The sequence below is a fragment of the Aspergillus piperis genome (genome assembly GCF_003184755.1).
Source record: "Aspergillus piperis CBS 112811 unplaced genomic scaffold BO85scaffold_1, whole genome shotgun sequence".
NCBI lineage: Eukaryota > Fungi > Ascomycota > Eurotiomycetes > Eurotiales > Aspergillaceae > Aspergillus > Aspergillus piperis.
Window position 1 is genome coordinate 619,143 of NW_020291591.1, and position 21,374 is coordinate 640,516.

Genomic DNA, 21,374 nt, shown 5'->3' on the forward strand with positions numbered 1-21,374 from the left:
ACTGTGGGCATGTCAACGGATCAACGTCCCTAGCTCAACAAACAGTATCCATCCGTAAAAGCGTCCAAAAATGTCACCGTCGAGTGCGAGTGGGCCGACTACCCTGACAGGTCAGATGGGAAGTACTCCATTGTCTAACTGGATACTGAGTAGACACCTATATCAGCGACTTTTATCGATCACTCGCCGCTGCCCACTACTATGTACTACTTTGTCCTAGACGATCCGGCAAACCTTCCCCTAAAACAGTAAAAGTATCCATTATTTTCGGTGGTGAAGCCTATTCGAAAAACGGGCGCAGCTACAAAGTAAGATGGATGGAGAGAGAATGAAGACTTACTCAATGCGGTAAAGAGTCGTGCGTCCAAAGCAATCTTATCTAGGCGCTATCCCCCAGACGGGAAAGGAATCCTACGGCCCCAGCTTCGTGGCGGATACAGATGAGGCACCGGCTGACGACCGGCTAAGTCGATTGGCTTGGATAATTATTACTACGACTATAGTAGTTTATGGCTGTCTTGGACAGGACGTATTCTGCCGCTCTGCGGCGTACACAGGCATGATGTGTTGGATGGACGTCTCGGAAGATCGAAATGGTGCATAAAATTTTTTCTAACATGCCGCTTAGTTAATGTTTCAACTAAGTGGCTGTTCATCGTTTTGTGAAGTCGGAGATGCTTAGGGTGCAGGTAACGATCGTCGGGTCAGGCATTGTAAAACGGGCACCGGAAACTTAATGGCCTAGTCCGCTCGGAGAGGCAACGATTGCTGGCCCTAAAAAGGAAACTTAACGATAGGTGGTGTCCCAGGCAGCTTTAGCTGCGGGAGGATTCCGTGGCTGAGGTCCCTGATGTCGTGCATGCATCTGCTCCCACGTTAAGTCATCAGTCAGCAGCTAGAAGTCCTTATTTCGAGCAGGTTGTATTCATTGCAGCGCAACCAACTGCACAGGAAGAAGCAGAGTCTCTGAAGGAGGGATTACTGATTATTCTGTACGCCATACGACGTGTCGGGTCGCTCGGGTTTGATACTAATCTAGCGTCCTTCAATCGGGCACTTTAGGTACACTAGGCAGCGGCCAACTTGCCTTTCCTATTCGACCGAGAAGAGTACCAAGAAAATGCCTCGATTTACAAAGGTCGGCCGGTGAAATCTCTTAGTCAAATGTTTCTCCTCTCGTGCTCTTAGACGACCGCTGCTTGCGAATGAGAGGGTCAGATTGGATTAGAGATCCACTGCGTGGCTCCGGGTGCGAGCCAATCGAGCTAACCCAGACAGTATTAGTAGCGAAAGACCGTCGAAGCTGGTCCGCTGGAGAAAGTTCGGATACAGTCCCAACGAGAAGACCGGAGGGCTCCGATCCGATTCATTCTTTGCCTCAGTGTATAGTGATGTAGAATTATACTCAATAAACCCCAGGTTTTTCTTGACCTTAGCTACTTGGCAAATTGGGGGTTGATGTCACTATAAAGAAAGTTCAGGATGTGATTGCCAGAAGGGGTTTTCGTCTCCAGAGGAGTTGGTGATGGTTATTGAAGACCTTTCCTTAGCTCGGCCCGGTCCTGGCAGACTGCTAAGGGCCCAAGGGGTAATAACTCCGACTGGCCTAACTGGTGCGCGGTTTCTGCACACGCTCATCTCTGCAGGCGGTATGACGAGTGCGATAATACAAGCAGAATGAAAAGAAGGATACGAAGCTCCGTAAGCGGAGCTGCCTTTCCACCGGCACACAGGCACAGAAACGTGCGATTCGTAGAAGTGTCCTGTGTCCAGAGGAAGTCAGTCTGGTAAAAATCTGCCGTCGGAACCCAAGCCCACCAACGGCACCAAGTGGGGGGCCCGCCACTCCCTGCAGCAGCAAGTAGCCAACGAAAACCCTCGATGGTCTGCGGCACCGAACCTCAAGCGCAGTTCCACCAACGGCAGCACCAGCACCACAGGAGCCTTTTGGTAAGAAAAGGGCCACTAATTGACTAGAGGTCTCAATGTGTTGGTTGTTGAGCGCTCTACCTTAATTTCCCGGCCGGACAGACCCTCTAATGACGATATGAGGCGGTCGAAACACGAATCGGAACCACGAGATTTGGCTGCGTCTGCATAACTATGTCCGTTATGGTTAGTATCACTGCTGGAGTGGCAGAAGATGGGGGAGCGTCATCGAACAGAAGCAAACAGGATATGGGGAACCCTTCCGTCGTAAGACTGGTGGGTACGCCGAAGGAGGCTTGATTCGAAGATGAAGGAGGGGGAAAAGAGCGAAAAAGAGAAAAAGAAAAAGATCTTCTTAGATCTTAAATACTCTCACGCATCCCAATTTGGCCCGACCCTCATAACAACTTCGAACACTCTCTTCCTCCATCTCTCCTCCCACCCTTATTGTTCCTCTCCTCTTGCAACTGTCCTTCTCTGCGAGCTTCGCGGCGAAGGTCTAGTGCTTCATCATCCTCCGCATTGGCTGTCCTGTTCCACACCAATCCGCTTTTGTTGATAGCTCAAAGCACACCCAGCGAAACACAGATTGACTTCTGTAAATCCGATTGCTTCGGGCGTTTTGTATCCTTGTATCGCCGTATCGTCGGGTACAGCCTCTCAGCCCTCCTGCGACAAGTTGATCTGCCCTCCTTGCGACTTTAACAACGGTTTTCGACACCCATTTGCGACATCCGAATCCCACGAAACGTGTGCCAACAGCAGCCAAACTGTCCAACAGCAACATATTGCCGAGCGTCTCCGAGAAATAAGCCCTTATGCAACAGGCCCTGATCTAAGCGATTTAGACCCGAGGACCTCCTACGCGATTACCCTGCAGCCACGGCAGTCTAGCCTAGCGACCTTCGATTGCCCTTTGCGCCAAATCCTCTTTCACAAAGTTTGTCATTGAACGCTGACTCTTACCATAATTGTCTGGAACAATGAGTGGTCTCGATATAGAAAAGAAGTTGAGCGTTAACCAGGCCTCGACCGGCGAGAATGCGTCTGGATCTGACGATGCAGATGCGCTCAAGCTGGCTGAGATGGGTTACACGCAGGACCTGCAGCGCAATTTCTCCCTGCTCTCACTGGTCGGCATTGCGTTCTGTATGTCAAACTCTTGGTTCGGTATCTCGGCTTCCTTGATCACCGGTATCAGCTCGGGAGGTACTGTTCTCATCGTTTACGGCTTGCTCTGGATCACCTTCATCTCGACTTGTGTCGCTGCCTCCCTCTCGGAATTGGCTAGCTCCATGCCCAATGCCGGTGGGCAATATTTCTGGGCGAACGAGCTTGCTCCGAGGAAATATGCCCGGTTCTTCTCTTATCTTACCGGCTGGTTTGGATATGCTGGTGCCATTTTCGCGAGTGCCAGTGTTGCGCTCAGTCTTGGATCCGGTGTTGTGGGAATGTGGCAACTTGGCCATCCGTCATTGTATGCCTCCAAATCCCATGTTTGCTCTCTGAGAGGAAGTGTCTTGCCCCCTAGGTCCGTAGTGCTGACTCCAACCACAGTGAACCCAAAGCCTGGCATACAGTAGTGGCATACGAGCTCATCAACTTCTTCTGCTACCTCTTCAACTGCTGGGGCAAAACCCTGCCTGCTGTGGCAAAAGCAACGCTGTACATCTCGTTGCTTTCTTTCCTGGTCATCCTTATCGTTGTTCCGGCTTGCGCCAACCCGCATGCCAGCGGATCCTATGTTTTTGGGCATTTCGTCAACTCCACTGGTTGGAAATCAGATGGAATCGCTTTCATTGTCGGGTTGATTAACCCGAACTGGATCTTTGCCTGCTTGGATTCGGCCACTCATCTTGCCGAAGAGGTGCCGCAGCCTGAGAAGAATATTCCCGTTGCGATCATGGCCACCGTCGGCATCGGTTTCGTTACCTCCTGGACCTACTGTATCGCGATGTTCTTCAGTCTCAACGATCTTGATGCACTTTTGAATACCGCCACAGGAGTGCCAATTTTGGAACTGTACTACCAAGCTCTGAGGAACAGGGCAGGTGCAATTGTTCTGGAAACTCTCCTAGTGGTGACTGGTATGGGTTGCCTGATTGCCTGTCACACTTGGCAGTCACGTCTTGCCTGGGCCTTCGCTCGTGATCGCGGTATGCCTGGACACCAAGTGCTCTCCAAGGTCAACATGACTTTGGATGTCCCCTTGCACGCCCACAACGCCAGCGCATTTATTGTTGCTGTTCTCGGCTTGCTCTACCTGGGATCCTCTACCGCTTTCAACAGTATGGTCACGGCATGCATCTCGCTTCTGTACATGTCGTACTCTATCCCCGTCATCTGCCTTTTGTATGTTGGTCGCGACAACATCAAGCACGGCCCATTCTGGCTGGGTAAGTGGGGTCTTGCTGCGAACTATGTCACCCTGGCATGGACTCTCTTCTGTCTCGTTATGTACTCGTTCCCTTCGACTATGCCAGTCACAACAGGAAGTAAGTATTCATGTCAAACATTCTTATACGATGAATGCAGTGACTAACAGGATTTGCAGATATGAATTATGTCTCGGCCGTTTACGGTGTCGTTGTCTTCATTGTCCTGGCTGACTGGTTTGCACGAGGAAGGAAGTCGTTCCGAGGCAGCCAGAGTTGCGTGGAAGGAGAAAGTGCCGAGTAAAGCGACGCTGGATCATCAAATACTCTTCACCTCCCTGATTCCCATGTCATGAATGCTTCAAACGAAACAAAGGCACATCCATGGGTTATGAAACCACACGAAGACACCTAGCGAGTCTGGGATCTTCATCATGACTGAAAAAGAAAAAGCATCTGTATATAGACGATACCCCGGTGATATAGAGTCGGTATAGATCAATTTCATAAAAAGTTTAAAATATAGTCGAGGCGAGGCTTTCCATTTCGTAGTTTCCATTGTGAAACGTAGCTCAATGGAATGTATTCCAAGGATGAGGAAGACAGAATCCTGTAAATCCACAACGGAGGGGAAAGTAGAATCCGAAGTACAAAAAACAGAAGGAGCAAAAACCTCTCCTTCCATGTGACCCCCGCAAACATAGCTAGACCGTTTCTGGCCACAACATCGTCTCAGAACATTCTAGGCCGCACTTTTGCCCTATACGCCTCCAAAGCCATTACGAAGCCCAAGCGCGCTATTGTTCTTGTGGCTTGAAAGAAAAGGAAATTCTCACCGACTGTTTTCTGCTACTTGTAGGTTGGTCTTGCATTTTCAGATCCGAAAAGAAACCTGCAAAGCCCCTTTTGTTTGTATTGGGATTGTTCCTGGCAGCTGCCTAGAATAGCGAAGCTGTGCTATCATATCCATGGTTCATTCGATGCTGGAGATAGTGGGGTAAACTGCCTCTCCGGCACAAACGTCTCGTGTCTTTATGCCCTTCTGCAAGCATCTCCCTGTGTGATTCTCCTTCGAGTCGGGAATGTCTGGTGCGTGACATCGTATAAGTCTTTTACGGCTTAGCAGAATTGCTCTACCAGCTGCACTCTAAAATTTAGAGAACTAGATTCATATTTTCATATTCCATTGTTGGCCTCAGTAAGCCCGCTAATGTGACTATGACTACCTAAATATCATCATGTCGCTATCCTGAGCTAAGAAACAGCGGCACCTATTTAGCTGCATACACAAAAGAGCGACTCCACCAGGACAAAAATCCCTTGACGAAGTCATAACTCCAGCGGTGTTAGTTACTGCTTGGATTAAAAATCAAATGAGAGGATAGAAGAAAAAGAACATGGAGAAGCTTCCACACAGAACAGGCAGATATCCAGTGCATTCCAGCCACATTCGTTGAAAATCCCCTCGTGCTTCCTAAGAGGTATCATTCACCCAATCAAGAACTCTTCCAATAATGAAGGGTGTAGGGAGTGATGACTCTCTTGTCCTTGACCTGCCCTTTGATCAAATCCTTCAATTCGTCAAGCAGATCACCAGCATAATTGGCGTTTTCACGAAGCTCTCTGGCGAACTTAAAATTGTCCATGAGAATGAAGGGACCGGCCGAAGCCTCAGCGATGAGAGCGCGGACTGGATGACCCTTGAACAACATCGAGGCCGACTTGATATGGCTAGAAGTCAGGTGACGAATCTTTCCGTTTTCGCCTCCAACACATGATAGGTTAACTCGAGGAATAGAGCTGGTAATGACGGCCTTGATCTTATCAGCCAGAAGTTGTTCCATGCCTGTGATAGCCCACATGTCCGCCAGTCGAGCCAGTTCGATGTACGCATTGATGCATCTTCCTTGAATCTGCGATGGGAACTCGATGCGATTCAGGTACAGCCACTGGAGCAGCATGAGGAGGCTACGCTCAGTGACAACGCCTCTGATCTTGTGCATGGTCACTGCTTGCTCGTTGCCCTCTTTGAAACAGCTATCGAACATTGCTCTGAAATAGGAGGAATGTCTGCTGAGGAGAGGACGGGATACTTTGTACTTGGCCCCTTTGTCGCCGACTTGAATAGTGACATAAGGCCCCGGGCACAAAGGGACCATGCTAGTATTGGCTCCGTTAGTCAATGAACAAGAACAAACCCAACTATATTGTGAGATTGGTGTAGCTCACAAATCATATAAACCCTCATCTGATGTGTCCGGGTTTTGCTTATTATTATCTTCGGCCATTTTGGCTGGTTATTGACTTTTCACTAAGGAACGCGTTAGCACCTGTGAGGTAACCGGCGTGATAAGAAGCACCTTTGAGAGTAAATATTCGCTCAAGCGATAGTAGTAGGACAGATGGTTGTTAATATTGAAGATTCGCACGCCGAAGAGCAGAGAGAATACGGGTTCGTTGTATCGGCTCAGTTGGTATGCAAGCACACCAACCACAACCTCACAACGCGATGTTGACTGCAACACCTGCACTCACGCGCTCTTCAGAAACAACAAAGAGGAAAGTTTTGTATAGACAGGAGGAAGCTTGTGAAATTAACACTGCATCTCGGAACGGATCATTCTTATCCGTGATGTCATTCACCGTCCCTCTCTACTGAAGTGGATGGCTTATAGCGTTGCCCGACAACCGGACCTATCAGTGCCTGCTTTCATCCTCTTCCACAGGCTTCGCGTAGCGCTAATGGACCCTCAAGATTCGGTTTCTGGTCTTGTCTATACTGATCGCTTGCCATGCAGACACTGATCCTACATCTGGTTTAGGTCTTGGTACTTGCACTGCGTACGCCAAGTATAATAGGTAAGGGAGCATTCGTAATTCGTTTCTGATTAGTATGTAAACTATAGCTAATTGAAAGTGAAGGAAATAAGATAGAAAATGTCACGAGAGCAAAGGGCTAGAAGATGGCCTTGCCTACAGTCATCCACGAACAAAACTTCCTCACTTATATACAAAGGCTGTCTTAATCACGCCGAATAGCGAGCCCAGTCGCGTGAACTAAGATGATCCTTATCTCTCGAACTAAAAAAAAGGGGAATCAAATTGAGGAAGCTCTCGTCAGGTCATAATCTTGGACGGTAACGTAGGTCAGATCGAAGAGCCTTGTCAATGACTTCAGTAGCCATCAGAACTTCCTCATCCTGAAACCTCCACCCAACAACCTGGATAGCAGTAGGTGCCCCATCTACTGCATCAGGATCATCTATAATCGCAATAAGCAGCTGACACTCATGGCTAGGTCAACGAAAAGACTTACAACCCTTGCATATCTCCGAATCCAGAGACTTATCAGCCTTCAGATATGGAATGATGCTCGCGGGAAACTAAGGTATCCTGCATCAGCACGATACATCAGAGCAGATGTATGTTTGAGTTCCCTTACATTCAACAAATTCCAAATAACCGTATATACTGGTGGCCCATAAGTATCATGTGGGCCTGCGGTTGACCAGTGACCCGGACAGATGAGGACGTCCAGATTATATTGTTTCCAGACTTCAGCCATCTTCTCCCGGTACGCCATAAGGGAAGCATTAGCGTCCCAGACATCGTCTAACGTCAGTGTAGGATTCTGTAATCCAGCTAGCGCAGCTGGAGAGGCATACTCCAACGCTTTGATTGGTTGCTCATCTCCATCCAAAACGTGCTGCAGAAGGGTCTGCTTGGTATCGAACAAAAAGTACCGTGCCGCCAGCTTTAGACCATCGTGAAAGGACGGAGCATTGGTTACAAGATGGACACTGTGACCGGCATTTTCAAGCGCAGCCTGGGCGGAGGAAAGTGCTCGTTTGACAGGGGGAAATAGTGGGAAGTGCTCGTCCCCCATATAAACCCCGATGCTTAGTTTCTTCTTGGGGGGTACATGCCGCCATGCCGAGCCAAGTGCGGTAGAGTCATAGCGCCATGGTTCCATTGAGAGAATTGTCTTACAGAAGAAAGTCAGGTCTGATGCATTGTTGGCGAGTGGTCCAACTGCGGAGACGAGCCCTGGTGTCCCCGGCCTGTCCCCTAATTCAACTCTCCCGTGAGGTATGCGATCAGCTGTGGGCTTGAAGCCATATGTGCCATTGCAGAGACTCGGTGCACGAATAGATCCTCCGACGTCTGTGCCTACTCCTAGTATGGAACCTCGGAAGGCCACCAATGCACCTTCACCACCACTGCTCCCACCCGCACTGAGGCAAAGCTTGTGAGGGTTTAAAGTTCTTCCGAAAATATTGTTGACGCTATCCATGGTCTTCAGGTAGACCGAGTGTCAGCAGAGAACCGCGAGACAAAAGAAACGGCAACTTCGTACCAATAATGTCTGTGGAATATTTGTCTTGATGTACAAGATGGCACCGTTAGCAAGGAGGATATCAACCAACGGCGAATTTTCAGCTGCGACTGGCTTCCCCAGAAAAGAAACAAAGCCAATGGTCGTAGCCTGTCCCTTGATCTTGAAGCTGTCCTGTTCCATGGTGAGATTCACGGCAATGGCGCTAGTAAGGGCATCGGCTCCAGTATTTGCCATTCTCTAGTGAGATAAAGTGCGACTGAGCCGGACGCTTACCTTCAAACTTATGGGAATGCCGTGAAAGGGTCCATAAGGCCTTCCATACTTGGCCAGATATCCATCAAGAAACTCTGCTCGCTTGAACGCCTCGGCAAAAAGGATCTCAGTCGCGCAGTTTGTCTGGTTTATTGCGTTAGCTGGACCGATCACGACCCGAGTGCAATATATATAGATACCAACTGTTGTGCAATAGCAGCTCTCTTACAAAAGGCCTTGCAAACCTGGAGCGAGGTCAATCGGCCTTCGATGATCTCCTGGTGAAGGCTTTGAGCGTCATAGGACTCTGTGATAGCCACCTCTTCCCTTGACAACAAATCATGATATCTAAGTATGTCGAAAGCACTTATGTTGGCATCTTGGGTAATTTGATTTATAATTTCCCTGGGAAGAACCCATTCAGGAGGGATTTTGGATGCACGGTCCCTTAGTTTGTCAGCGATCAGACCATCCCACTGAGCCATCTTGAGAACGCAGCCCACTTTTCGTACAATGAAACGGGGGATTAAGAAGAAATGTGTGCGGCAAGGGCTCTAATAAAGACTACAAAGATAAGAGATAAGACCGATCAATGCACGCCAGTTTGGGCCCGCTTCCAGGGGGCTTTATCTACCACGTAGCAAGCTAAATGAAAGTGTCGCATCCAGCCGACCCTATAGAACAGGCGTATTATTGTCCTGAGCCGCTAGGCAAACGGATGACGCGGATAAGGCAATTTATTAGGGAAATTAAGTACCTCAAGGAAGACAACTGGCATTCTTACTGGCATTTACTCCAAGCACACTAAACCGTCAACCGATTCGTTCCAAGCTCCGGTTCCAGTACTTTGGGATGGCTAACCGTGGCTACGACAGCCACTATGACCAGGAACATTGCCGGCGGTGTAAGCTGAATGGCCCGACAGGATTATCTAGTCAAGTTGGTGCGTCACGCCATAAGATTGATGCAGCCCGATGATTGCTCGAGCGTAGTGACATCCACCCAATAGGCTGGTCCTTGCAGCTAACCGACATGTGAGTTCCGTACACGGCGAACCTCGGCATATAGATCATTTTGTACATGATGTATCCGACCATTCATTATGACTCTAATTTCTGAAATGAACACCTTGTCAGATCAAAAGTCCAAGGTATTACAAGACACACATGGACGTCGACACACGGGACAAGCTCGCATCGAATAAAGACTGTTAAGACGTAAATAGGTTTATGATGTAGGCATGAACTACCTTCAACGCTCAGTTTATCTGATCAGCTTCAAGCCCACTCAAGCTTGTCAAGAAGCTTATTCTAGCACACCTGCATACCAGAGTATTGACTGCTATATAGAGCATCCACTGGTTTGATTTCCCATGGCCAGTTCACGCCCTCTGCAGTATAAAGAATAATCGCTATCATCAGTTACTGTCACAACCGAATAAAATATAGCAAGTGATGACATATAGATTGACAGGTTTTGAAAGGAGTTCTGACCTAGGAAAAATTCCAGAGAGCATCAGCTCTGGAGGGTCAGACAGTGCGCAAGGCGAGCGTGGGATCTCGGGCATCAGTACAGCCGCTTTGGCCGTGTGAGAGATTCAAAGATACCTAAAAGGCAGGAAGAGAAAGACCTGAGCTTACTTGAATAGCTCCACGGAATTTTGACTTGATCCAGCTCCATTATGCTGTGGAACAGGCATGCATTGATGAGTTGGACTGGATGTCGGTCACCGCAAAGGCCCCTGGGCACATTCAGAATAGAGCTGACTGAGATGATCAGGTGCTACTTGACCTGCATTAGTTTTGTAGCAATGACTTTTTGTAATGACAGCTGTGAGCGACCGGACTTATTGGACAGTTCATTGTAGCATTAAAGAAGAAGATGAAGACGAAGAGACAAAGATGAGAGCAAGAGCACTTCTGTACAAGTGGGTCCTGAGCAACCAATCTGAATGGAAAGTTTACGAGCGGGCCAATGAGAGGCAGGGTTAGCGGGTCGGCCTCAAGGCAGCGGGGCAGCCTGTCAGCAACTCATCATCCTTGTCCTATCTCATTCTTGATAACTCTTACTTTCTTTTGCCGCTAAGACTTTTCCTCGCCTAAGCCTGTGATTAACATGCATAGTGGCAAGCTTTTTCATAAGTACCAAGGCACCCCCGCGAACAGTCGAACCAGTTGCTGAGCGCTGAAATGGAATCCGAGAAGAAGCGCCGTGCGAGCAAGCCTAAAGTCAAATCCGGCTGTCGGACATGCAAGTGAGTCAAGCGGCTGCCTTGTTACACTACCTGATATAGTGCTTATTCTATACACAGAATTCGTCGAGTCAAATGCGACGAGGGTCGACCGGCGTGCAAGAGGTGCGTGTCCACCGGCCGCGTTTGCGATGGCTATGGAATTTGGAGCGAGGGAAGGAAAACCACCTATGGCGGTAGTTCTGGCGCACCGAGGGTTTTCCAGTCCCTCCTGTCTAGTTACAATGCACCGGTACCAGTTCCCCATGCCGCATGTGCTGAACAGAAATGCGTGGAATGGTTCATCGAATGTACTATTTTTAAGATCGGCGGAGTGTTTTCTTCCCAGTTCTGGGGCAGGACAGTTGTTCAAGCACTTTCTCAAGAGCCAGCAGTGCGACATGCTGTTATGGCATTGGCTTCTACGCATAAATATAGGGCTCAGAGGAGCGACAAGGATACTACAATGGCGAGCCAGCTAAGCGAGCATGAGAAGTTCACTCTTCAACACTACAACAAAGCTATTGGCTGTCTCCATGCTGAAATAAGACGCCACAGCCAACGACCGCAGAGTGTGATAGTTGCCCTCATTACTTGCATGGTATTCGTGACTCTCGAACTGATGCGAGGCCAATACCGAATGAGTCATGCTCATCTACAGCACGGGCTGAAACTGGTGAAGGAGATTCAGAAACTCTCCGGAACCTCTAAGACCGGAAAGATTATGATAAGGACTTCGTCGCAAACAAATGAGGATGATGTTATCGAGGCCTTTAGCAGACTGGGAGTGCACTATGCTCTGCTTGGACATGGGACAAAATACTCGAACCTTGACTATGACATCCAACCTCGTCATTTACCGTACAAATTTGAGTCAATTGAACAAGCAAGACAATATCTGGATGTTCTCTTAGCAAAAGCACAGTGTCTGGTGGAATTGGTTCGTCACATCGAGACGGGCATGTGTGTCGCGACTCGGGGCTACGAGCAATATCTTGAGTCTCAATGGCGCCTGGAAAAGGACTTGGAAATATGGCTTGATGTTTATAGATCGTCACTTGATGGATTTTCAGCTCAAGATTTGATCAAAGATACCTTGGCTACAAGGTTACTCGGGATGTACCATACCATGGCCTCGATCATGGTCAGGACCTGCATTCCATGGGACGACGACACGGCATTCGACCTACAAACCGACAGATTCATGTCCATTATCCGTGAGGCAATCGACATGTGCCAAGCCCTCAGAACCGCATATCCAGATTTTCCCATGAGTGGATCTCTCAATTGCCCGCTGGGAATGGCATTTACGATAGACATTGGCTTCATCCAACCATTATATTACACTGCAATCAAGTGCCGGATTCCCCAGATCCGACGACACGCGATCGGCTTGCTTCGATTGGCACCTCACCGTGAAGGCATATGGAATGGCGCCCTTACTGCCAGAATTGCAGAGGAGGTAGTTGCATATGAAGAGTCGAATATCGACACAAGCTGTACAGTTGGAAAAAGCTTGGATCTCCTCAGCCTGCCAGAAGCGGGTAGTTCAATTACAATCCTGCCTTCTCTGTGCCGCATCTCAGATGTTCATGTCGAATTGCCCGATGAGAACACAGGAGAGGCTACCGTGACATTCTGGCAGCGTGACGACGGTAGAAGCTGGAAGGTTGGCGAGAGAAAATTCCAGACGGAGGATCCATAAGCAAATCTCAACCCCTGGAGCCTGTCCCTTTTCTTTTGAAATTGACTGTCCAGAGTGATTATGACATCATGACACACCGGCATTTCAGCCAATCACAATCAACGTGATAAAATCTTACCGATCATCAACAAAGAAAATGTAATGATCGACTGACTCGTGCACAGCACCAGCGGCGCAGGGTGGAACGGTTGGAATGTGAAGCTCAGCCACTATCAGCAAAACGGAAGCTACCTACCTACTTTGTAAATGCTCAGTCAGTGATTTGCAACCGGGATGGACGGCGCTGGCATTTGCTGGTTGGGCCCTTAGTCAGTCTTACCCCATGCTTACTTACCCATCCGCGCCCCGCCCAAGCCAATCCCGGATCGCCGGCCAGGAGTATAAAGTCGATCAGCGATCTAGACAAACGACGAAATACTTTCTTCAGAATGCAAATTGCAACATCATCCTACCTCTTCTTATTCTTTGTTCCTCTAATATTGCTCCTCATCAAGTCAATTCTCTCCACCAACTCCGTTATGTCCAAACCTCTTGCCCACGCTTCCATTGTCGCCCGTCGCTCCAGTGAGCGCGGGTACGCCGAACACGGCGGCTGGCTGAAAAGCTTCCACACCTTCAGTTTTGCCAGTTACTATGACCACCGCTTCAACAACTTTGGCAGTCTGCGCGTTCTAAATGAGGACCGTGTAGCGGCTCGTAATGGATTTCCGACCCACCCTCACCGCGATGCCGAAATCTTCAGCTACATCCTCAACGGAGAGCTCACGCACCGCGACAGCATGATCAAAAAGGGTGCGGAAGGCGCCCAGGGCAAGCAGTTCTACCGCATGAAGCGTGGCGACGTTCAATTCACCACTGGTGGAACAGGTACGTTATTTGCATTGAACTCTACCACCTTCATAAACCGACCGAACTAACACAACTCCCTATAGGAATCGCACATTCCGAACAAAACGAATCCAACAAGCCCGTCCACTTTCTTCAGATCTGGGCTCTCCCCTGGAAATATGGCCTCAAGCCCCAATACCACACCCGCACATTCGACGAAGCCGCCAAGCGCAAAGCATTCGTCCCGATCCTCTCCCCGCTGGCTGCCGGGCCCGAAGCAACCCCTGCCGATGAGGAAGCCGCCGTCCCTAAGATCCCGGACACGATCCCGATTCACGCAGACTTTGTGATGGGCGCGGGAATCATTGAACCCGGGCAGAAGTTCCAGTGGACTGTTGGTGCTGGCGAAGACGTGGTTAGCCGCAAGAAGAAGAGGAACGTGTATGTGCATTTGCCCATGACGAAGAACGGCAAGGCCCAGATCCGGTTGGATCATCGGGACGAGGCGGTTCTGAGTGAGGGTGATGGAGCGTTCATCACAGGGGTGAATGCGGGTGATGTGCTGAGTGTGGAGAGTGTTGGGGATGCGGAGGCTGAGGTTATTGTTTTGGATAGTGATTAGTGGGGGTTCGATGGCTGCTTTGATTCCTTTTGCCGGGTGTAAGGTGTTTCTGGGGCTTATTGTAGTATACATATGATTCGCATCATGTACTTTTTTTTGACTTTTTCCAATAATGATGGTGTACCATGAGCAATTGCAGGTTATGTCATAGATAGACCCATAGATATAGTAATATCAACCACTTTTGATCCAAAAAAAAAAAAAAAAAAAAAAAAAAAAAAAAAACAAAGAATGAATAATCATATCAGTAAGGACACTGACAACAAAACCTTTCTCTACCCACAGCACCTCATATTACCATCGCAGTCATGCGACGCAATAGTGGCTATTGATTAGTATATAGTACAAAAACATCAGAGCGTCCCCATCCGTGGACAACCATAATCGCCTCCTAGCTAACGGCAGACCTGCCCCGCGAAATCCCATTGGCACACACAAAACTAAATGCTGATGATTCTCAACCCTCAAGCCTCAACAGTGCGGGACGCGCCCATTTCAGCATGAAGTCAGACTCCATCGCCTCACGCGCTGATACCCGCTCCAACGGCTCATAAGCCAACATCCCCTCCAGCAACCTCTTGAAGCTAGCCATCTCCATCTCCTGAAATTCGCAAATTTGAGGAGTCTCTCCTCTCCCCATCTGCCAGAGTCGCCGGTCCAAAGGTCTAAATTCAGGTGTCTGGATCCTATTAAAGTTTGGGTTCCAGGAGCCGTTTTCTTCGAGGAAAAGCTTAGGTCTCTTTTCCCCAGCGTTGCCACCATTTCTTTGGCAGCTTACCTAGTGTACTTACCATTTCCCCAATCACATCATCTGGATCATCTGCCCAGGTTTCGGAGAGGGGCCTTTCGCCGAGGATATCGTATAGCGTACAGCCAAGGGTCCATATGTCGGCGGCTGGGGTGATGGGGGGTTCCTGGAAGAATGCTTCGGGAGGAAGCAAAGCCGTTGGTGTGTGTAACTCCAGTGGCTCTTTGCCAAAGAAGAAAGATGAGGAGCCAAAGTCAGTAATTTTGACTCTGCAATTTACGACCTGGTCGCTTGGGACGATGATCAGGTTCATGGGTATGATGGCGTGCGCGGGCGCACATGATTGGATGGGGGGCGCTTGTCAATCCTTGTGATAGGGACCTCAAACGGTTTGCCAAACTGTTCATAGATATCTTCGATACTCAAGGCGTCAAAGTCAACAGGCTGGAGAAGAAGAATGTTGCGAGCATGGAGATCTTGGGGATTGGGTGAGCAGTCAGTAAAGACTCGACGGGTAGTTGCCTTGACTTACCTCCATGCCCTACACCAAGGGAATGCATATAGGCCGGTCCCATAGTAACTTGAGCGGCAATTGCTCTAGCTATATCCAGGGAGAACATGAAGCGGGGGCTATTCTCCTTGGATTCAGCAACACTGCAGCCAGCGACCTCGCTCACTAGACACATGTGATGCCCGTTTGGACCTTTGAAGGAAAATTGATCATGCAGTGAAGAAATGTATTTACGGCCCGGGTGGGTAAGATCACCACCCCTTTGAAGATGCTGTAGAATCTTTGACTCGACGCTTCTTTCCGAAACATCTGCAATCATGATCTTCAATGCGACATACCGACTTTCTTTCCGATCGTGAGCAAGCCAAACAGTCGAATAGGAACCATAACCTAGTTTGTGGACAACTCTGTATCTGCCATTCGAAAATTCATCGTTAATATACGTCGGATGGTATCCGCCCGTAGCGTAGCCCTCTAGGTTCTCTACACCGTCTTCGGGCCAGTATACGGCCTCATTGTTCCATTGCGGAGGTGGCATGGCTCTGGTTGAGTAAGCAAGATGCAAGGAATTCAAGGAAGTAAGACTGCGAAAGATCTATTCATTGCTATTCAGCATAGAAAACCTCCGCAAAGGATGACGCTCATAGAGAGTTCGACTTACGTGAGGGAGCTGTTTACATGCTAGTGATCGTGTCTGGAGGACACGGAACATAATGGGGTTGTTACTTGAAGCTGTACTATGTAGATATTCTGCGAAATGTCGAGCGTATGCTCTAGATCTATGGTTATTAGATGGTTTCTAGCAAGGGAGAAGCGTGTAAAGTGGTGCTGCGTGCCTACTTTCAGTCCACTCCGATCATATACAATGTTTGCCATAATCATAACTGCTTCCCATCAACCCCAGGGGAAATGATCTCCCAGACTCAGATCCAGACAGTTACTCCAACATGAAGTGGAGGCGGTGGTGGTTAAAGTTGACGGAGGAATCCACCGCACCCGAAAAGAGAGTGTGGCCGACGAAGAAAATCCTGCGCTGGGGCGGCTTCTTGGCACCACCAACGCAGTCTCTGTACGTAATGCGGCAGCCGTGAATCGGAGACAATGTGGGTTGGGTGTCTCCAACTCTTAATTCAAGTAGCCTATTATCCCAGGTCTAGTCTAGTCTTATTGTAGTTCCATATGAGAGGGGCGAGGATCATGGGACGTCCCTTGTTTTCTCCTGGTTCTTGAAGCTGGTCCATACGTAGTTGTTTTGCCAGGTTAAACTGCTAACCTTATCTTTGTGTGCCCAACTCTCAACACCACTTGAGCCCATTCTGTCCTGGGCTTCTACCGCAGAGTGGTGAGCTCCACGACCCCAAAAACTCTTTTTGTGGAGGCCGTTTCTTGGATAGATACTTTCTAGCCCTGTTTGTGGCTGTTTCGGCGAATCTGAGCAGCCTGAAATCTGAGGCCCCGCATTCTTGCTTCCGCAGCCAACTTCATCGCTACCTTCTTTTGTTTCTGTTACGCCTTGTCTACGCCATAGAATTAGAGATCATCGTCACAGCTCTCCATCATGGCAGCTCTCGATGTCAATGGTCCCTTGCCCGAGCTGGCTGAGCAGCAGCCGGACGATCTCATCCCCGAGTCCCGGGTCCTCATTATCATGACCGGTGGTACGATTTGTATGCGACAGTCCCCATCAGGCTTCATTCCTGCCAGAGGATTCCAGGAGCAATGTCTGGCCCGCGTGCCGACCTTCAACGATGGTTCGCACCCGAGCATGATGGATGTGGTGGTCAACTCAGCCGGAGAGATCAAAGGACATCCCACTCTCCGCACACCACCGACTGCCTATGGGCGACGGGTGCGGTACACTGTCTTCGAGTTCGAAGAGCTCCTCGATAGCAGTTCTATCGATGCGAAAGGTTGGGCTCAGATCGCTCACACCGTTGAACGAAACTACACCCTTTTCGATGGCTTCGTCGTCCTCCACGGAACAGACAGTCTCGCATACACATGCTCGGCGCTCAGCTTCATGTTGCAAAACCTTGGAAAGCCCGTCATCCTGACTGGAGCGCAAGCGCCCATGCTGGAGTTGCAGAATGATGCCACCGATAATCTTCTCGGATCACTGGTTGTGGCTGGCCATTTCATGATCCCCGAAGTGTGTCTGTATTTCAACAACCGACTGTTCCGTGGCAACCGGTCGATCAAGGTCGCAGCCAGTGATTTCGCTGCCTTTGACTCGCCGAACTGCCCCCCGCTGGCGGTGACAACCTCCATGCGGACCAACGTGAACTGGGAGCTGGTCAACCGACCGAAGAGCCTGGAACATTTCCGTATCCAAACCAACCTCGACACCACCCATGTGGCGTGTCTTCGTATCTTCCCTGGTATCAAGCCGGAGATGGTCGACGCCGTGCTGAAGCTGGAAGGGCTCCGTGGTTTAGTGTTGGAAACGTTTGGCGCCGGTAACGCACCCAGCGGTCAAGACAATGCCATGACCAACGTATTGGCCGCCGCTATCAAGCGAGGAATCGTAATCGTGAACGTCACGCAGTGTAAGTTAAACCGTTGCCAATAATTCCTTCCCTCAAACCAGAGTTTCAATCTGACACAGTCAACCAGGCCTGACAGGAAGCGTCAGCCCTGTCTATGCCCCAGGCATGAGTCTCTCTCGCGCGGGAGTCGTCGCCGGACTCGATCTGACCACCGAAGCCGCACTAACCAAGATGTCATATCTCCTCGCTCTTCCGGATTCCACCCCAGAATGGGTCGCGAAGAAAATGTCCGTATCTCTTCGCGGCGAATTGACCGAGGTCTCGCAGCCCGTATTCCGCCATCCGGACGGGGCGCTCCCTGAGCGTGTTCAGTCCCTCACGGTGCTCGGATACGCCATTGCGCAGGGTGATCTCGAGCGCGTGGAGGAGATTGTGGCCCGAGAACACCAATGGTTATTGAATGATGCCGACTACTCGGGCAACACACCTATCGTAAGGCAACCCCTATGCCCCAGTTGCAAACATAAAAAAAGAAAGAACAAAAACTGACACCCACGTCACCTCCACAGCACCTCGCAGCAACTTCACCCTCAGTTGAGATTCTCCGATACTTGCTTCTCCAGGGTGGCTCCGTGCACTTGCGCAACCGCAATGGTCGGACGCCGCTGTTCCTGGCGGCCAACGCAGGATTCTCGGAGCACGTGCTGCTGCTACGCAAGTCTGGAGCGCATCTGCACTCTGACGAACGCACGGCGGCGCAGTTGTTGGCCCGGCGCCGACCTGGCGTCTGGGGGTTGGCGGGGATTGGGCCGCGTGAGGTGAGTGAGCGCGAGATGGAGGAACTGGAGGACTCGAGTGATTCTATAGGACGTATGGCGCAGCGAGTGATGGCGGGATCGGCGCCTTGAAGATGGCGATCGTTTTTTATTACCCTACTCTCTTTAGAGACAGGGAAGGGAGCTGTGATGGTTTAGAGCCGTTTTGGTGGATTCTTCTTTAGACGGAAAAGCGTTTTGTTATTATTCTTAAGCTTTCATTCACACGCTGCCTGGTACACCTCACAGTATACTTTGATGATAGAATGAGGGGAATGTCACGCTATGATGACCACCAATATAACTGCCATGAGGACAACACAACTACTATTGAATTACTATTTACTATGTAGACAGCGAGAAAAGGGCAGTCTTTCCCGCGGAGATACCTGACCAACATGCAGGATCCCTGGGCATGCAGGTCGGGGTCATGCATGTCGGATGGATGGAGGGGAAAAGGACGATGGACGATGGCCAACCCCGCTTTGAATTGCGCCATTGCTGAGATGTTCTACTTTTTTATCTTTTTTTTTTTTTTTTTTCCCAGTTGAGATGCGTTATTACTTAGTAGTACTAGTATACTAGTAGTAGTCTAGCTTAGTGAGCAGGTACCTAAATAAGTGGCTCCAAGGACCTTCCTCATCGGGATAAAATATCTACATTTATTGGCTGTTAACAACAGCAGTAGTATACTTCGTACAGTAGTGCTACTCCGCTAACAAAAAAAGTATGACGGAGCAGCTGACCGGGTTGCACATGATCACTTCAAAGGCGGTGGTGGCTTGGTGACGATGATGAGCTCCTAACTAATGTTAGGTTCCTATAATATACTATCCCACTAAACTTGATGTTTCTTAGATTCTACTAGATTGACCTGGACAAAGTCTGTGCTCTCACCCACGCGGTTGTTGCTCTCTCCTAATTAGTAGTAGTTCCAGGGAAAGATAAGGTGTTGATCAGATGAAGGTTGCTCCCTTGCAGACATGGCCCGGATGTGTTGTCGCACGGTTGTTGTACCGTCTGCTTGTTTGGTATGAAAGCTTTGCCTTCCCCTTGCTGACCTTGTGGGAGGATAAACCTGAGTCAGGAATAGAAAAAAGAAGGAGTCCAAGAGGTACTTCCTCTCATACTACTGAGGACTAAAACTTCATCCACAGGCCCGTAGAGAACCACTTTCGTCGCAAAAAGAGCCCCAGAAGGAACACCGCTCTCGGGTCTTGGCAGACGCGTGAGAAGCTGCGGCGCACGGATTGGTCGGTAAGAAGGATTTGGACCGATGGGTCTGGAGAGCAACGTGGGCTGCTCGGGCTTTGTCAGTCGGCTGTGACGGCGGCTTCTTCGCTAGTTAATGTGGATTATCACTTGCTATCCTTCATAACATAAGAAATAGTTCAATGAGGGCGGAAGAAAAAGAAAGAGGAAAAAGGAGAATAGAAACGGAGATATAGATACATTAAAGATATTCAAGAACCGATACTGTAGGTGAGTGGAAAGAAAGATAGAAGTATAACGTCTTGACTACTGTAGTAGAAGACTGCCTCAGAATCGGTGGCTGTCCCCCGAAGTCGATCAGTGGGAGGCCGCTATTTCCCCGCCCACACTCTGCTTAGCTGTCATTGGCTGGGACTTGCCGGGATCGGACATTCTTTGATAGAATGCACTTTGCTTTTTCTTGCTACCCAAATTCAGCAATAATGAAGAATCTCTCTCTACTACTAGTTTAGCTGGAACCGTTAATGTTGGAAGGTGCATCGCATACCTATACTACCTTCCGATATAGAGGATGTCCCATGTGCTGAAATTGCGCCCTACAATAGACACTATTCTCAGATGGAATCATATTACGACATCCTCGTGATGCCATACTACTAGTTCTTCTATGTATCATGATGATGATGGTGGATTTTGCTGGTTCGTTCAGCTCCCCTTCCAGCCACCCCTGAACTGCATCCGAGTTACGTAAAGGAAAGAAGGTCAATGGTCACTTCAACATCGAGGACATCGTGGGCACTTCTAGCAACATCCAACAAGGTCCCGTCTTCCTGTCAGGGCTGCTGCTCTAGTTGCCTCATCTGCCGAGCTGGCCTGTCATCCCCGGCTTTGGAACGAATGGTGCAAGACCAACCACGCAATGGAAAGATGGCAGAGAAACTCAGTGAAGCGCACCCTCAGGAACAGAGGACCGAGTACCTTGGAATCGCGCCAGCCATCCAGAGTTTGCAATTCCGCCTGACACCGTTTCAATCAAATGGCCATCCATTCTATGACTGTTTCGCATTACTCGATATAAACCCCCTCGGAAAGCACATCGGAAGGCTTTCCCCATCACATCATGGGACCGGGGCAGCTTTTCTGGCCAGCATTTTCCCAGCGGACGGGGACTTGTGGGAGGAGTCAAGAAATTCACTCATGGGTACCACCCTCCCATATTAGATGCAAACCCCAGACGATCCCAATCCAGACCAGCCGATAGTCGTCGTGGGCTCATCGGGTCCCCGTTGCCGCAGCACACAGACCGCAGTTACTTCCCTTTC

General features: G+C 49.5%; 7 protein-coding genes across 7 annotated transcripts; 4 read left to right on the forward strand and 3 right to left on the reverse strand.

The window, feature by feature from the left end:
- The first annotated feature begins 2,814 nt into the window (after positions 1 to 2,814).
- Positions 2,815 to 4,637, forward strand: BO85DRAFT_5887 (putative choline transport protein Ctr). The gene is made up of 3 exons (XM_025665508.1): positions 2,815 to 3,406; positions 3,487 to 4,424; positions 4,484 to 4,637. Exons 1-3 carry the CDS (start codon positions 2,913 to 2,915, stop codon positions 4,606 to 4,608), a joined length of 1,557 nt encoding a protein of 518 aa, XP_025520636.1. The 5' UTR covers positions 2,815 to 2,912; the 3' UTR covers positions 4,609 to 4,637.
- A 1,163-nt stretch (positions 4,638 to 5,800) lies between these two features.
- Positions 5,801 to 6,592, reverse strand: BO85DRAFT_454809 (uncharacterized protein; the record flags this gene model as incomplete). The annotated part of the gene is made up of 3 exons (XM_025661344.1): positions 5,801 to 6,253; positions 6,398 to 6,464; positions 6,534 to 6,592. The coding sequence occupies 3 exons, from the start codon at positions 6,590 to 6,592 to the stop codon at positions 5,801 to 5,803; spliced, it is 579 nt and encodes a 192-aa protein (XP_025520637.1).
- An 834-nt stretch (positions 6,593 to 7,426) lies between these two features.
- BO85DRAFT_454810 (amidase) lies at positions 7,427 to 9,380 on the reverse strand (the record flags this gene model as incomplete). Its single annotated transcript, XM_025661345.1, has 6 exons — positions 7,427 to 7,566; positions 7,621 to 7,687; positions 7,747 to 8,601; positions 8,662 to 8,880; positions 8,917 to 9,039; positions 9,096 to 9,380. 6 exons carry the CDS (start codon positions 9,378 to 9,380, stop codon positions 7,427 to 7,429), a joined length of 1,689 nt encoding a protein of 562 aa, XP_025520638.1.
- A 1,403-nt stretch (positions 9,381 to 10,783) lies between these two features.
- Positions 10,784 to 13,044, forward strand: BO85DRAFT_6050 (Zn(II)2Cys6 transcription factor). Its single transcript, XM_025665515.1, has 2 exons — positions 10,784 to 11,149; positions 11,207 to 13,044. Exons 1-2 carry the CDS (start codon positions 11,085 to 11,087, stop codon positions 12,828 to 12,830), a joined length of 1,689 nt encoding a protein of 562 aa, XP_025520639.1. The 5' UTR covers positions 10,784 to 11,084; the 3' UTR covers positions 12,831 to 13,044.
- Positions 13,045 to 13,348: 304 nt separating this feature from the next.
- BO85DRAFT_482607 (pirin family protein) lies at positions 13,349 to 14,280 on the forward strand (the record flags this gene model as incomplete). The annotated part of the gene is made up of 2 exons (XM_025663112.1): positions 13,349 to 13,697; positions 13,763 to 14,280. 2 exons carry the CDS (start codon positions 13,349 to 13,351, stop codon positions 14,278 to 14,280), a joined length of 867 nt encoding a protein of 288 aa, XP_025520640.1.
- Positions 14,281 to 14,737: 457 nt separating this feature from the next.
- BO85DRAFT_454813 (kinase-like protein) lies at positions 14,738 to 16,077 on the reverse strand (the record flags this gene model as incomplete). Its single annotated transcript, XM_025661346.1, has 3 exons — positions 14,738 to 15,019; positions 15,072 to 15,385; positions 15,561 to 16,077. 3 exons carry the CDS (start codon positions 16,075 to 16,077, stop codon positions 14,738 to 14,740), a joined length of 1,113 nt encoding a protein of 370 aa, XP_025520641.1.
- Positions 16,078 to 17,097: 1,020 nt separating this feature from the next.
- BO85DRAFT_464746 (putative lysophospholipase) lies at positions 17,098 to 20,403 on the forward strand (the record flags this gene model as incomplete). Its single annotated transcript, XM_025662006.1, has 5 exons — positions 17,098 to 18,085; positions 18,153 to 18,517; positions 18,595 to 18,843; positions 20,006 to 20,097; positions 20,129 to 20,403. The coding sequence occupies 5 exons, from the start codon at positions 17,098 to 17,100 to the stop codon at positions 20,187 to 20,189; spliced, it is 1,755 nt and encodes a 584-aa protein (XP_025520642.1). The 3' UTR covers positions 20,190 to 20,403.
- Between the last annotated feature and the right edge of the window lie 971 nt (positions 20,404 to 21,374).